The sequence below is a fragment of the Ursus americanus genome, chromosome 6, assembly GCF_024610735.1.
Source record: "Ursus americanus isolate L20-20 chromosome 6, mUrsAme1.1.p, whole genome shotgun sequence".
Taxonomy (NCBI): Eukaryota; Metazoa; Chordata; class Mammalia; order Carnivora; family Ursidae; genus Ursus; species Ursus americanus.
The window spans coordinates 60396212-60411887 of record NC_142132.1 but is presented as its reverse complement, the minus strand read 5'-3'; the positions used below and the strand labels follow the sequence as shown (position 1 = coordinate 60411887).

The following is a 15676-nucleotide window of genomic DNA, read 5'->3' as shown; positions in this document are numbered from 1 at the left end:
CTATTAATTACCTATTGTTGACAATTCAGGTATTAATTCCCAGCCCCTATTATGGCTATCCAATAATACTCCTATTAAGCCCTATGCCACTCTTTCTAATGGTAATCATATTGTTAAAAAAAATGAGGGGCAAGTAATTATCTAGTATATTAGAATATTCTCAAGCAGAATTCTTAGGCTACCATCATCATCATCTTCTCAAAATACTGGAAACCTTCCTATTTTGATTCCTTGCCTATAGCCTTATTTTCCTCTAATTCAATTTCCAATCTGCTTTGCTATCAGTTATTTTAATACGTCAATCTGATTACTTTGACTCATCAATTAAAACTATCATCTATAGGATAGAATTCAAACTCCTTAGTGTAATACACAAAGGGCCTTCATAATCATAACCCTAACTACCATTTCTCACCATTCTCCCACAGAACTCTTTTATCTATGTTCCAAACAAAACTACTTAAGAGTTCCCCAAGCACCTGATGCTTCTGTTTATTTCCAACCTCTTGTTCACATCTAGAAAAATTTCACTTAACCCCTGAGGCATCAATTCAGACTAGCATTTCTAAATTAGTACTCTAGCCTAATCACTCCCTCTTTTGGGTTTTTATAGCACTTTAACAAAGTTCTCAGAATATTTAATGTACTTATTAAAATAATTATGTGACGGCTCAAGCACACACCAAATCAAGTGGTCTAAATTATGACCCGCCAATGGCATCAGGGCTTCAAGGGGAGCCAACCAGAAAACAAAGGGGAAAAAAAAAAAAGGAAGTAAGAACCTAAATATTGTGTATGTGCATTACATGGGTATGAATTTTTTCTGGGGAGAAAGGAACAAAGTTTTCTTCACATTGTGAAAAGGATTAGTGACCTAAAAAGATTAAGAACCACTGCACTAAAATAGTTTACTCATCTTACTTATTTTCATACAACTTACTCATTTTTATATCCTTAATAGCCAGCACAAAGACTAGATTTTATTAGGAGCTCAGTAACTACCTGTTCAATGAAGAAAGTAAAATAAAATGCAAATGATGTTTTCCAGGAAGCAAGAAAAAAACAACACAATACTAAATCATGCAAATTTTTAATTTTGTTCACAAAATTTCTTCATTAATGTAATATATTGCCATCTGAAATGTGTCTTAAGCATTCTATGAAAACTCTGGTAAAAGAGACAATCATTTTCATTTGAACAGAATTAAATATGTCATTCAAGATATGATGAATAAATGATCTATGGATGAACATTAAAGGCAAAAAGATCTACACATTTCGTTAATCTGAGGTAAATGCTTCTATAGATATGAATCTGTTAACTGGACTAAAATACAAATGTAAAAAAGGAAGTACCAAATTTTGTAAATATATGGCTTTCTTAAAAGTCTTTTGACTGATAGCTAAAAAATATAACATCAATCAGTGCTTCCCTATTAATTTATATAAATCTGACCAAAAAATAAGAATTCAGAAACAGTAATTCTGATAACCTTTTTGTTTTTGATATCTTACTTCCAAATGTGTTACATACTATCTTTCCCCTTTGTTCCTATCCAACCGTTTCAGTTTCACTAATCAGCTTAAAATACTCACTTGTCCATGTTTCCAACACTCTCTGAAAAGCTTCCAATTATTGGTATTTTTATAATCCTTAAGCCACAGAATATGCTGCTCACAGATCCAAGAATGTGGTATATCACTGTACAATTTATTGTTTTCCTCCATGGGTGATTTTTTGCTCTCTTTAGGCTCTTCTTTCAGCTCTGGTTTTACATTTATCTTAGAGGCTTTATTTGGTGGAATTTTGTTTTCAACAACTGAAGCAATTATGTCATCAAGAATGTTTGGCATAGTCCTTCCACTTTTACCACTCTATTAGGGAAAAAGTTATATTTTGAGAGGAAATGTATACATCTTTAAACATTCACTTTGGTTTATTACTAACATAGCAAACAACCAACACAAACATTTTATGTGCCTTCAAGAATATGTAATCATGTCAGTGGATATGCATCTATAGTCCTTACACTGTTCCTAACAGATAGGAACCAGAAGTCTGGTGGTCTTCTACGTGAGAAACTATCAGGTCCGCAGAAAGTCTAAGTGTGGCCTTTTATATTATTTTAGGGCTAGGGCAGAAGAGAGAGATGGGTGGAATCTCCCATGTACTTTTACAGATCACTAAAAATTTGTGCCTACCTATGCAATTATTGTTTCTTATTTTCTTCTGGTGCATAATTAAAACAAAAACTGATTACTAAATATTTTAAGTAATAAAACATTAACCATGTGATTTATTTCCCCTACAAAATATGTCATTTTCAAATTCTGAAGTAGTCCCTTAGGGCTCTTCTGGCATTAAATGCCCCTCCCCACAACCGTTTTCATCTTGGAAAAAAAACCCCAAACCTCCAGCTTTTAAGCTATGAAATTTATAATGCAATTGGGAGTATATCTAGTAATAAGTGTATTTTATTTCATTTGCATCTATCTCTTGTGTAGCTCATAGCCAAATCATCTAAATTTAAGGTCCATATGAAAACCAAAAATCTGGCATCTTACTCACTGGAGTTCCCATTGAATACACGGGGGCAAAGGCAATGCCAGCATCTGTAGAACCCACACGTAGCTTGCCAGCAGTCGTGGTCAGCAAATCTCGTAAAGTTGAGCCCTGTTCGTTATTCTGGGACACAGGAGGTGATGTTCTGCTATTTGGAGAATCAGGGTTGTCTTGGTCTCTCTCTTCTTTAATTTGCTTTTCAAGGGCAAATTCTTTGTTTTCTGAAATACAACATTTACAAAATTCAAATAAAATTAAGCACGCTACTAAAGTACAGAAAACACTGGGACCCTACATTTGACAGTGAGAGGTAAAAAGTGTAGCACTAGTGATTTATTCACCTGAACACACACCAGAGGATGGATTAGATCCTTCAAAATGGAGTCAAACAGTTTGAATATGAAAAGGCCTTCCTCAATATCTCAGACATGTAGCTGAGTTTGCACCTGTCACAAATGAAAAATGCTACAGCTAAGACAGGGAGAAAGTATAGTTTAAGTTACAAATCTACTGCCCTGGTGGCTTTAGTGATATGCTCATCCACAAATGATTCTGTAACTAATTTTGATACAATCATAGGAAGGTGAGTTCCTAACAATAGAAAACAAATGTTTTCCTGAATCTAAGCCATTCATAATGCAAGCAAAAGACAAATATAGATTATAATAAGTGAATATTATACATTAATGTACATTGTTGGTTATATTATGGTCCTCTATTACATATTTAATTATATTTACCTTTTTTTTCCTCTCTGGACTTTTGCTCTGCAAGATCTGCTAACCAGTGCAGTGGTGACTGGGATTCTGGAGGAGTTAACTTGCTGTCTGTGCTTACGTCACTCCCTGGGCTGCTGTTGCCATTACTCTCAGACTTCTGAGGGTTATTTTGCTGCTGAGACTCAGGCATGCACAGAGAAATTTTATTACTGTGATTAAGAACATTCTGTAAAACCTGTAATGGTAGAACAATTAAACTTTTAAAATACTACCTTTTCAATTATTCAGAGTTAAATGTAGTAGATATATTTATACAGTAAATTAGAAACATAAGTTCATAAAACCCAAGTCCTAAATTGGATTTCAAATATGAAAGCTGATTAATTTAACCATGCGTTTCACTTGAATAATTAGAAAGTTGTACTCACTTGAGATACACCATTCATTGCAGGAAAATTTCCAACTTGTATATTCTGTTTGTTAGTGCAATGACAATGGGATTTAATACCGTATTTTTCTCTAAGAGTGTGCATCACATCTAGAAGATCTGTCAAAACTACAAAAAATAATAGTGTATTTAATAAAAGGATTACCCCTAGTTGTTAAGATCGTAAAACTTTTTCCTGTTTTTCTTATGCAGGTTTTCTTGTGTCCTTTCACTTTTCTTCCCGTTTTTTCCTTCATCTCTTCCATATATTTCAGGTTTGATCATTCAGCCAAATTCATGTTCTCTATTTCTCTCTTACCTCTACTATTAAAAATTCAGTATGCTCAAAAAAGGGAGAATATCATAAATCTAATAAGCATTTTCATTACACTCTAGTTATCCCCCTCTAAAATGGTTCCTCTGGGCTTCTTTGTCACTGGGGCTGGGCTTGCCTTGCTAGTGTTATTACATAGAAGATTCTAAGAAGTGAACAAAAACAATTCAAGATCAGATAAATCTTACCGCTCCGTTCTATTATACTCCTACATACTCCTAAATAATCTAGAGTAAGCAAGAGCTATTACACTACTAAGTAAATAATGTGCATTTATACTTACCAGAACCAGGTATAATTTGAGTTGGCATTAAATGTTTGTGATCATGAGGCTGTCCCTTCACACACTTCATCCAAGCATACAGTTCTTTATCTGTATGATTACAACATATATACTTTTATATCTGTCATGGTTTTATAATTATAAAATTGGTGGCTTGTATATAAAGAACTTAACATTTTTTTTAAGATTTTATTAATTTATTTGACAGAGAGAACGAGCACAAGGAGGGGGAGCTGCAGAGGAAGAGGGAGAAGCAGGCTCCCTGCTGATTAAGGAGCCCTGATGCAGGGCTCAATCCCATGACCCTGAGACCATGACCTGAGCCAAAGACAGACACTTAACCAACTGAGACACCCAGGTGTCCTAAGAGCTTAACAATTATATAAAATGCCAATAGTAGGCTTCAAATGTTCAGTTTTTTAAAAAATAAAACAGTTCCATCTTTATAAGAATTTTATAAAAACAAGATACAAACTTGATATAATGTATCAACTGATAGAGGCTTTTCTAAAACTACCATGTATTTGTTACCTCTATCTTCCTTATTTGATTTTAGCTTCTCTGTCACTAATCTCCTTTTATCTCTTCACTATTTTCTATGCAAAAAAGTACTGTTGCCTGACCTTAGTACGTTAGACTGACACAAACTTGAGGCTACTGCTATTTTTCTTTTATGTTTTAAAGACATGTAGACAAACTGCCACAAGATGTCAAAAAGCTGCTATTTTACACAAAATATTTGTTACTACTGCCTTCAAACAAGGCTCCATACCTGGAGTTGTAAACATACTGAGGCATAGCATGAGGCAAATAATACACAGGAAAAACATTCAATTATCTTGATCTCAAGAAAATCTTTTTCTATAAATTTAATGACAGACAGCTACTTACATTGTAGCTGTAACAGCTTCAATAAATACCAAATAGCTCATTATATTCAGCATAAAAATCCACAACTATTATTTCATGAAAAGCTTCAGATGAAATAAAATTCAAATCCAGGCTAAAATGTCTAAAACTGGTTTTCTTTAAAAGCTTTCCAACTCGGGCTGCCTGGGTGGCTCAGTTGGTTAAGGATCTGCCTTCGGCTCAGGTCATGATCCCAGGGTCCTGGGATCCATCTCCTTGCTCAACGGGGAGCCTCCTTCTCCCTCTCCTTCTGCCCCTCCCCCCTGCTTGTGCTCCCTAGCTCTCTCTCAAATAAATAAAATCTTAAAAAAAAAAAAAAACCCAAAACCCAACTTTTCCCCCCCAGAGCCTACACAGTTAACTTATGTTTTCTAACTGTTTATATTTTAGACACTTATGCTAATTACCACTATATAAAGGTACAAACTAGTCAATGAGTTTATTACAATATTTAACAGTGAAACAGATATAGAGATAACAGAATATAACTTAAGGCATATAGATTATACTAAAAAAAAGATACAGTGACTGACAGACTATGCTTTTAAAATTAACTGTACTATGAATATCAATAGAAACACCACTATTTAGGTTTATTATATATACCTTATCTTATTCAGAAAATGCTATATACTTATATATATATGTGCATACAATATAGCAAAATATAATAAATTAATTTTTTAATTAGACAAAGGCAAAATATAATAAATTAATTTTTTAATTAGACAAAGGGAAAACAAAAGTAATATGGAGTCAGGAAAAAGGAAGATAAAATGCACGTGATGAAGTTTTATAACAGTGCAGCTAATTCTATTAACAGAAAATATCCAAGTATATTTTTATAATTTTGAAGATAGTAAATGCCTAAGATACATTCCTTTTTTTAAAAAGATTTATTTATTTTACGGGGAGAGAAAGCATGTGCATGCATGCATGTACACTGGAGTGGCAGAGGGAAAGTTCTAAGCAGACTCTGCGGAGCGCAGAGACCAATGTGGGGCTCGATCTCACGACCCCGAGATCACGGCCTGAGCTGAAACCAAGAGTCAGATGCTTAACTGACTGCACCACCCAGGCGCCCCTAGAATGCACTCCTTACTATAGTTTCACATTTTACTCATATTTTCTGTCTTTTGCATATCACAGAAACACCTGGCCGTGATGTCTGGAAACGTGCCCCCACTCCAGGGGTCTTTCTGGGTAAGTGCTCAGTGTTTAAGAAAAAGAGTTAAAAGGCTTTCATAATCTTACCAGTGGAAAAGATACTGACGGCTAACTCATGGTTTACTTATCTGATACACAATTCTGAAAAAGAGTACCTGGATATGAAAATGATGTTCATCATTTTTAGACATTAAACAGTTTCTATCACTAAACATGATTTTACTTCTAATATTTACAATTTGAATCCTCTCATTTCATGATGACTTTATCCCAAACAAATTACTGAAAAATTTCAGGTTACTAGTATTAGGAAGCTACTTCCAAGTTTGCCTTGGATACGCTTTCTAAAAACACTTTAAGAATGAGAAAAGGTGAATTTAGTTACCTCCTTTTTAAATTTTATATTATCTCCAGATGTACTAACAGGCAGAACACCTGTTTTTGTGCCACTTTATCTAGAGATTAGAAATAATAGATTCAGAGACTACTTTCATATGTAATAAAGACTTCTTCATTCTCTAAGAACTAGGGGATAAATGATACTGACGGAAGCATATTCTTGAACATTTTGATTTGAACTTTATGGTCTTCAGGACAGAGAACAAACTGATGGAAGAGGAAGGTGGGTAGGGGATGGGCTAGATGGGTAATGAGTATTAAGGAGGGCACTGGTGATGATCCCTGGGTGTTGTACATAGTGATGAACCACTGAATTCTACTCCGGACCAATATTGGTTATACAGTTAACTATGTTAACTAACTAGCAATTAAATAAAAATTTGAAGGAAAAAAAAAGAACTTTATGGACCAATTATTTAGAAAAATCAGTTCATATAAGTAAGTCTTCAGTTGTGACTTATGTGCATGACCGTGTAATTAACAGGTTCTAGAACGGACTTCGGGCTCCTACACACTGGAATCTGAAAGTAGCAAAGCTCATCCTAAACTGGGCTACATTAAAGAACTACCTGCTTGAGGGGTGCCTGGGTGCTCAGTCAGTTAAATGTCTGACTCTTGATTTCACCTTAGGATCATGGGATCGAGCCCCTTGTTGGGCTCCAAACTCAGCAGGGAGTGCTTGAGGATTCTCTCCCCTCCTCTCCCTCTGCCCCTACCCCCACCCCGCTCACGCTTTCTCTCTAAAATAAATAAATAAATAAATAAATCTTAAAAACAACAACAACAAAACTACCTACTTGAAATGAGAGGGTGGATCTTACTAATGAGGATAAAAGGATAAAGATGCAGTTTTTATTCTAGAAAATCTGGCCATTAATAAACGTCACAAAACTTCTTTAATATAATATATTCAAAATAAAGTAGCGGAAAAAAGAAAAACCCTCACACACGTATCATTTTCCAGATGAGTGATCCTAAAGAAAATGAACATCATAAAAATTTCAATTAATACAGAGTTATAAACCAACCTCTAGAACTCTTCCTTTCCTTTGCCTTATAACAATCTAAGCAGACCACAAATCCACATTTTTGGCAGACCCAATGAATGTTAAACAATGTTGCTTCACATGCATCACACATTTCCCGGACTCCTCTCACTGCTCTTTTCCAGGCAATTTTGGCTGAAATACAGAGAAATAAAAATTTAAAGGCAAACATGCTTTTTTCCACACAATTTTCGATGAAATACACAAAAACAAAAATTTAAAGACAAACCAAGAACTTCCAAGGGTATTTTAACTAAAGATCAACAGATTTCTCGAATTAGTAATTCTCTTCAGAAGATTTACATCTAATGGAGTTTTTCAACCTTAGCACTTTTAAGATTTCTGACTGAATAATTCTCTATTGTGAGGGACTACTCTGTGCAATGTAGAATATTTAGTGGCACCTGCACCTCCACCCATTAGATGTTAGTACTCTATCACCTACCCCCAACCTTTCAGTTATGTAACCAAAAAATGTCTCCAGTCATTGTTAAACATCCCTTGAGGGACAAACCACTGATTTAAAAGAAAGGGAGGAAAAGAAGCTAACATTTAGAGTAATTCATGTTAGGTGCTTTACGTAATTAAACATAATTAACTACTTTCTAAACAAAGCTATGAGATAGTTATTCACATTTTACAGTCATACAGTTAAAAGCAAGGAGTAAAGCTGAGATTCAAATACAAATCCATCTAACTCTAAAGACTGTGATGAACCACAGCAGATTAAAAACTTGGTATGGACCACGTCTTTCTCTGGCAAATGCTGAAATTTCCCCATTTCACTTCTGAAATATCCCTATGATGCTAACTGTATGTCATAATGGCAGACACAGCATAATGCTATTGTGATTTCATGAACTATTAATCCATTCATTACAACCTCAGTTGGAAAATATGTTACCTTAAGTACATATAGGTGCCATTTGTACGTAAAAAAGTGAAATCAAAATTAAATATCAATGAAACCAGGTAAAATTAGGGACTTAATTCCATTAAGCACACTTGAAAGAGAAAGTCTTAAAATGAAATGTGTACAGTTGTATATTTAACTTCCTTACCATCCTTTTTCACCCAGGACAAAGCTGTTTTTTCCGATGTTACTAACTGACAGAACTTATCACCTATGATATCCAAGATGTATTTTGAAGTTTCTACATCTAGTTCATCATCATCATAATTTTCATGTGTCCATAAGCTCATAGCTTCATCATCATATTGGTCAGGAGAAGAAAAACCATCTATTCTAACCACTCCATTTTTACTAAATGACAATCTGAAATATTAAACATAAAAGGATTAGATACCTAGACAGAAGTTCAGTTTTATAATGTTGTAAATTTATAATTAATTTACACTTTTATATTATAAACATATATTCATGTTAAAAAATAAGAAAATAGGGTAGTCTTTTATATACACACATACTTTAATTATTAATTAAATTTAACAAATTTAAATGACTCCCATAGTGTTACACAAATGGCAATGATAAGCAGCAGCAATTTTAGGTTATTTCAAGAAATAAGATTTTTTTCAAGTGTTTGATGAGGACAAGAGTTAAAATGCTGGCCAAATGCTGCCTAGAGTAATGCTGTTATTTTACACATAACCTAAATCAAGAACCTCTTACTTGAAAATGCCCTAAATTGAGGTGCCTGGGTGGCTCAGCTGGTTTAGCATCTGACTCTTGATTTTGGCTCAGGTCATGATCTCAGCGTCCTGAGATCAAACCCTGTCTTGGGTTCTTGCTGAGCGAGGAGCCTGCTTAAGATTCTCCCTCCCTCTGCCTCTTCCTCTGTACCCACTCTCCCTCTAAATAAATAAATATATACACACATAAATGGAAAGAAAATGCCCTAAATCACCTTAAGACTTTCACTGGGAAGATTAAAAAAAAATGCCAAGTAAAGATACATTGTTTTCATTAATTAAAATGACTATTTATGACTTAGAGGAACAAGGATGAAACTCTCAAAGGTTTATGAGGAACCCAATTATGTGTGCTTAGTTCCTCTCAGCTTCTGACATCCAATTCATGTAACAACTCAATTCAGAAAATTTTAGGGTAAATGGAAGGCAAAATTGCCATTCTTTTCCTGGTTGGTGGTTATTTTTCAGTTATAATAGTACTTATTCTTTTTACTCTTAATCAGGGGATATCGGCAGTTCATTACAATTCATTCTCTATTTTTCCAATGGACACCAAGAACCTTCCTTTTATCGTCCCCTTTTCTCATACTTTTAATTACCTAAACCTTTCCTTTTTTTTTAAAACCAGATTTCTCCCTTTGTTGTAATCCATCATCTCACTTAAGCTTTGTGTTACTATCTCTATCTGAACATTTCTTTCCTTCAAACCTGCTTTCCCTTTTTTTTTTTTTTAAAGAGAGGGATAGGGGAGGGGGAGAGGGAGAGGGAGAGAGAAAATCTTAAGCAGACTCCGCACCCAGCAGGTTGCTGACACGGGGCTCCATCTCACAACCTGAGATCATGACCTGAGCTGAAATCAAGAGTCAGACACAAGTGACAGAGCCACTCAGGCACCCCAACCAACTTTCCTTTTCTTTTTTCATCTTTTCTGCAATTCCATGTGTATGACCTTTTGTTACTATTCTTTAAAGTTGTCTGTCCTTTAGGGATTGTTGGCTAGAAAGCCCATGAAGTAAAAATAAGAAATAGAACCTGTTCTGTTCCTACCAATACATTTCCTGGGGTCTCTACTGGGCCACCAGCATAGGTATATTTGCCGGAGCAAAGTGTCTCCTAACCTCTTAGGAAGAGGATGATGGTGATGATTAGGAAAATAACAAGCTAACATTAATACATCATTCATATGTGCTTGGTACTAAACTAAGGACTTTGTGTACTTTATCTCATTTAATCATGAAATCTCTCTGCGGTAGGTACCACTATCATTAGTATTATGCATATGAGACAGGCTTAGCTGTAATAAAGTCATACAGGAGTCAAGAGAAAGAGCTAAAACCCAGGAATGAATGATTCTACAACCTGAGACATTTAACTATTAGTCTCTAGTGGCTGGGTCACCCAGTTATTCTTTTTGTTGAACTCTTACAAGTCTATGTATGATTTTAGTATTGAAGAATTATTTAGTAATGTTAATATTACAGTAGTATGTGGGATAATAACAACTATAAGTTGTTTTTATACTTACTACAAAACCTGTGAAATGTGTCATGGTATTAATGACATCCTTTTTCTCATAACTCATATTTTTATAGCTACATGTTTAACTAGAGTATGGGTAGTGCAATATAATGCAATGACTTTAGTTTAATGACTAGATTGTTTAACTAGATTTATAGACTATTAGTGATTGCTAGCTAATACACAGATATTAAATGCAACACTGTTTTGGTCAAAGTATATAAACTTTTAAAAATTCCTTAAATCAAATAAATTGCTGTTTCCTATTATTTTCTAGAAAAAATAATAACATTTTCTCATTAAGGATGAATAAATCTCTCAGAAGAGAAAGGCCGTATTAACACAACACATTATGAATTTAGTCCTATAGTTAGCTATTGTTAAATTTACCACAAAAAAGTTTAATACTCTTTTATAATGTTTCAGAAATAGGGAAGCTGGAAGGACTCATTCCTACCTCTATAAGGGACCTTCAGAATGACAGTATGATTTCCAATATCCAATAAACATATCTTCCCCCAATTACGTGCTTTCACTTACCGTCTAAAGTAGTAAAATCTACAAAACACTGGTGAATGAGTTGGTTCTTCTCCTTTTTTACTCCGAATAAGTCTACATTCCCGGCACTTTTGCAAATTAGGCCCTATTTCACAGCAGGAGTCATCCTGTAAAAAGGATTCCCCAGTTTGCTTCAGTTTCTTGACTTTACGCCAATCTTTTAATACTGAACGAGGGATGCCAGCTGTAAAACCAGTAGGAAATTATTAGCAAGATTACAACTTTTTTAAAAAGTACATACACTCCTTGAGATAAAATTCAAGACAAGTACACAACTGTCACAAGATATTAAGACTGTAAAAAAGAAGCAAAGACATTACAGTTCTAGGTCCTCATTAATAACAAAGTCCACAGCAGCATTTCTATTCACTCACTTTCTATTAATCAAATGAACTCTCATGTCAGTATACTGGAAATACAGAGCTGAGTAAATCTTCCAACTGACTGAAATCTTTATATATTAAATATTCATATTTGTATAATTGTAAACACAGGAATCATTCATTTTCTATGTGAATCTATAGTTAAAAATATAGCCCTTCTACACAGGAATTTGGTATATGTAGGAGAAGGTTCTTTCAAGATCTGCCCAAAGAACCTGAAGACCAAAAGTTTTAGAAACAGGTTAATTCAAACATGCTTGTATTGTTTTGAAATATTTAATATGATTCTCCAAGGTAAGTGTGGCTCATTAAGACAAGTTAAGTGGTAATATAATACTAGAATTTGAGAGAAGAGGGGTAAGCTATTTCTCTCCCCCAGGATGATGCCCTCCATTTGATTCAATATACTGATGGAGCAGTACCCTTTAGAAAATAAAAGGGTTTGAAGAAAATAAAAAAGCTAATATTAACTTGACTTTTTGATGGTAGAAAGAAAAGCATCAGAGAAGTCTAAAGAAAAACACCCTCAAATGACTAACATTTGAAGAAAAGAAATTATTTACTTATACTCTACATCATTGCTCCATCACGTTTATTAACATGAACTTAGTTGTAATAACACTGGCTCAAGTAATCACTCATCTACAGAGCAGATAAAAAATTAAAAGCATGTTTATTTAAAAACAACCTATGTTGGGGCAGGCAAATATCAAACTCTTAAAAGTATACTTAAAATTATCTGTATGTCGGGTATGAGATTTACATAATTTGCTATTTCTGTCATGTTAAAAGATATTTCCTACCCTGTGTTTTCTAATCACTCAGATATTGTGGAAAAGAGGCAGTACAACTATTCTCCTGAGACTATATACTTCTTGCAGAAACATGTAGCAGACCTCTGGTCTTGAGCTCCCACTATCACTTACCTGCTGATGTGTAAGCAGTGCAATGACAGACAGCAAGATAACACACCTTAACATAGGAAGTATTGTGTTTAAGCTCCAGGACTGCCCATTTAAAATCTGCTTCCAGTTATTAAGACCTTCTAGGATTGCTGCCTGGTTCTTTACAATGACATGCTTCCCCCTCTTCTATCTCTGACTTAGGGCAAGCCATTTGGCTTAATCCACTAAAGACATATTATGGGCATGAAAATCACTTATGGAATAAAATGTTTCCAGAAGCCTTATATAAAGGGTTTATTATCTCTTCCACTGCATATAAGACAGATTTCCTCTATAGAAAGTATAAAAAATTCAGAGCTTTTAGAAGTCAGAATGAACAACAAAAATGGTACACTGCTCATAAATTTTTACTTGGCACACTTGCTTCAAATCATTTATTTACTTTTTTATTTATTACACTTAGAATAAACTAAATTCAATCTATTTCTGTTTTGACTAGAAAACAATTATTAACCAATATGTTTTTACATTTCAGGTAATGCAACAGTTCAGAGAGTATGGATAACCATACCACTGTGAACCATTTAAACAATATTATAATAAAGAACCAGACATTTCAAAGCAAATCTCAATTCTGTGACACAAAAAAGACACTTAAGGCTATTTTTTAAATTTAAATAAATGAATGAATTACAAAGACATGAAGGCCCAGGTCATATAGACGGTTTTTGATACTATAATTTTTGCTTCTAAATTAGGCCACACACGATGGTAACTTAACTCCTTTTATGAATATTACTATAATAGTATTTGTATAATAAAATAACTTTATCTTTCAATTCTATACATCTAATTTATTGGCAACATCTAAAATCTAAACTTTGAGAATAAGATATTTAATAAACAAAAATACCTAGTATTCCTTTTACCGTTAGAGTATTTTCAACCTCAGTTCTCAATTTATTAGCAAATCCTCAAACAGCTGCTCTGCCAACAGAAAACTAGGAAACAAATACATGCTAACCTTTAATCCCTGATATGCCACTAGCTTTAAAAATATTTTTTGAGATAACAGAAATTAACTGATTTTGGTAAAACCACTGGTTTTATTTATCACAGGACTTATAGTTAAATTTGATGGGCAATTTCAGTTTACAAAATAAAATTATGTAAGAATTTAGCCACAGAGAAACAGCCAACTTTTAATTATCATTATGAAAAGGCAGCAGATATGAAGACATTCCAAAACAGCAGATAAAATCTACTGTACCTGGCTTTAGAATGTACTAAGAAACACAAGTTTCTTATAGGCATTATGTGTATATAATTAATACATGTATAACAGTGTACGTAATCACATTACATTCTCTAAGTACAGACTTACGACTATGAGCAAGGACAACTCCAATGACCATTAAAAAAATAAAGGTCATATTTAATCCATGAGGTAGAAAATCCACTCAAGTCTGGAAGTTAGATTCATAAACTCCCAATTTAGAGAACTTTTCTAGATAGCCAGAACAAAGGCCAGACAACTCTGGCCATAATTAACACATGGCAATAACAGTCACTTATTATTTAAGACTTGGGAATAGATGGGGCTTAGAATACCCTCTCTGAGGTTAACTGTTAGTTACTAAGGAGGAAGAGATTAGACTAGGCATCACAACTTGGGGGAAAAGTACTGATTTCAGTCTTTGTCTTCAAACTCTTACTTGGGAACATGTACATTTGGTCTCAAAATGAAATAGAATACGTACTTCATTAAGAGTTAATTTTATAAATTTAACTTCACAAGAGCTTTCTTTCTTTTTTTTTTTTTTTTAAAGATTTTATTTATTTATTTTGACAGAGAGAGACAGCCAGCGAGAGAGGGAACACAAGCAGGGGGAGTGGGAGAGGAAGAAGCAGGCTCCCAGCGGAGGAGCCTGATGTGGGGCTCGATCCCAGAACCCGGGATCACGCCCGGAGCCGAAGGCAGCCGCCTAACGACTGCGCTACCCAGGCGCCCCTCACAAGAGCTTTCTAAGTGTTAAAAGCTGGACGATGCCTATCTTCATTTTCTGTAAATTTAACTCAAGTATTTGTATACTCGACACCAAAGGAAATGTCATGTGAAACAGAAAAGAAAACAATTATTGACCACACTAAGCCTCTTAAGAATTCACTGGGGAAGTAGAAAACATGAGAAAGAAAAAACAACACTGTACACAATCCAATACTCAAATAAATGGCATGTATCCTGTATCCTCCGATGTCAATCTCCCTCTCTTTCTTCTGACTATATTTGCATTTCAGTCTGTCAGCCTCTCTGTCTCTAGTTGAGCTTGTTTTCCTTCGGTCTTTCACTTTCTGACTGTCCTTTTCTATGATTCCATCCTCCTGTTTTTCTCTCCTTCACTTTGTCTCTGGTTTCCACACAGGCATGTGAAAAAACCTCATTCAGTGAAAAGGCCCAAATAAGAGCCTTCAAGCATCCAAATGCTTGTGAAAGTACTTCTTGAATGTCCACATTGTCAGATATTTCATATATTGTATGGGGATGGATACACAGGTATAGTGAAACTATTAAGTGCTTTCTGCATGGTGCAACATACCTAAAAAGAAATAAGCAAACTGAGAAAAACTACTTCTAGAGTAAAAACAGAGAAACACTTTATAGTGAATATGACTGGCAAGTACCACTTATTTTGCCCTGCTGAGACCAGAAATGAAATGTAAATATTATCAGTTTTTAAACTTTTACTTATGAAAATTCTTCTTGAATATAGAAATGAGCACACAAAACCACAATCCCTTGCTTTTATTTAAC

The 15676-nt window shown here is 34.3% G+C and overlaps 1 protein-coding gene across 8 annotated transcripts in view; it reads right to left on the bottom strand.

Moving 5' to 3' along the window:
- The window catches only part of JMJD1C (jumonji domain containing 1C), a 320195-nt gene that overhangs the window by 16682 nt on the left and 287837 nt on the right, over positions 1-15676 (bottom strand). For all 8 annotated transcript variants that reach the window (XM_045783473.2, XM_087863078.1, XM_045783468.2 and 5 more), the window contains 8 exons: positions 11559-11760; positions 8909-9123; positions 7830-7982; positions 4327-4416; positions 3711-3838; positions 3304-3517; positions 2570-2784; positions 1597-1875 (listed from right to left, as the gene is read on the bottom strand). In XM_045783473.2, the coding sequence (XP_045639429.2) occupies positions 1597-1875; positions 2570-2784; positions 3304-3517; positions 3711-3838; positions 4327-4416; positions 7830-7982; positions 8909-9123; positions 11559-11760 (1496 nt within the window). The remainder of the gene's footprint in view (positions 1-1596; positions 1876-2569; positions 2785-3303; positions 3518-3710; positions 3839-4326; positions 4417-7829; positions 7983-8908; positions 9124-11558; positions 11761-15676) is intronic.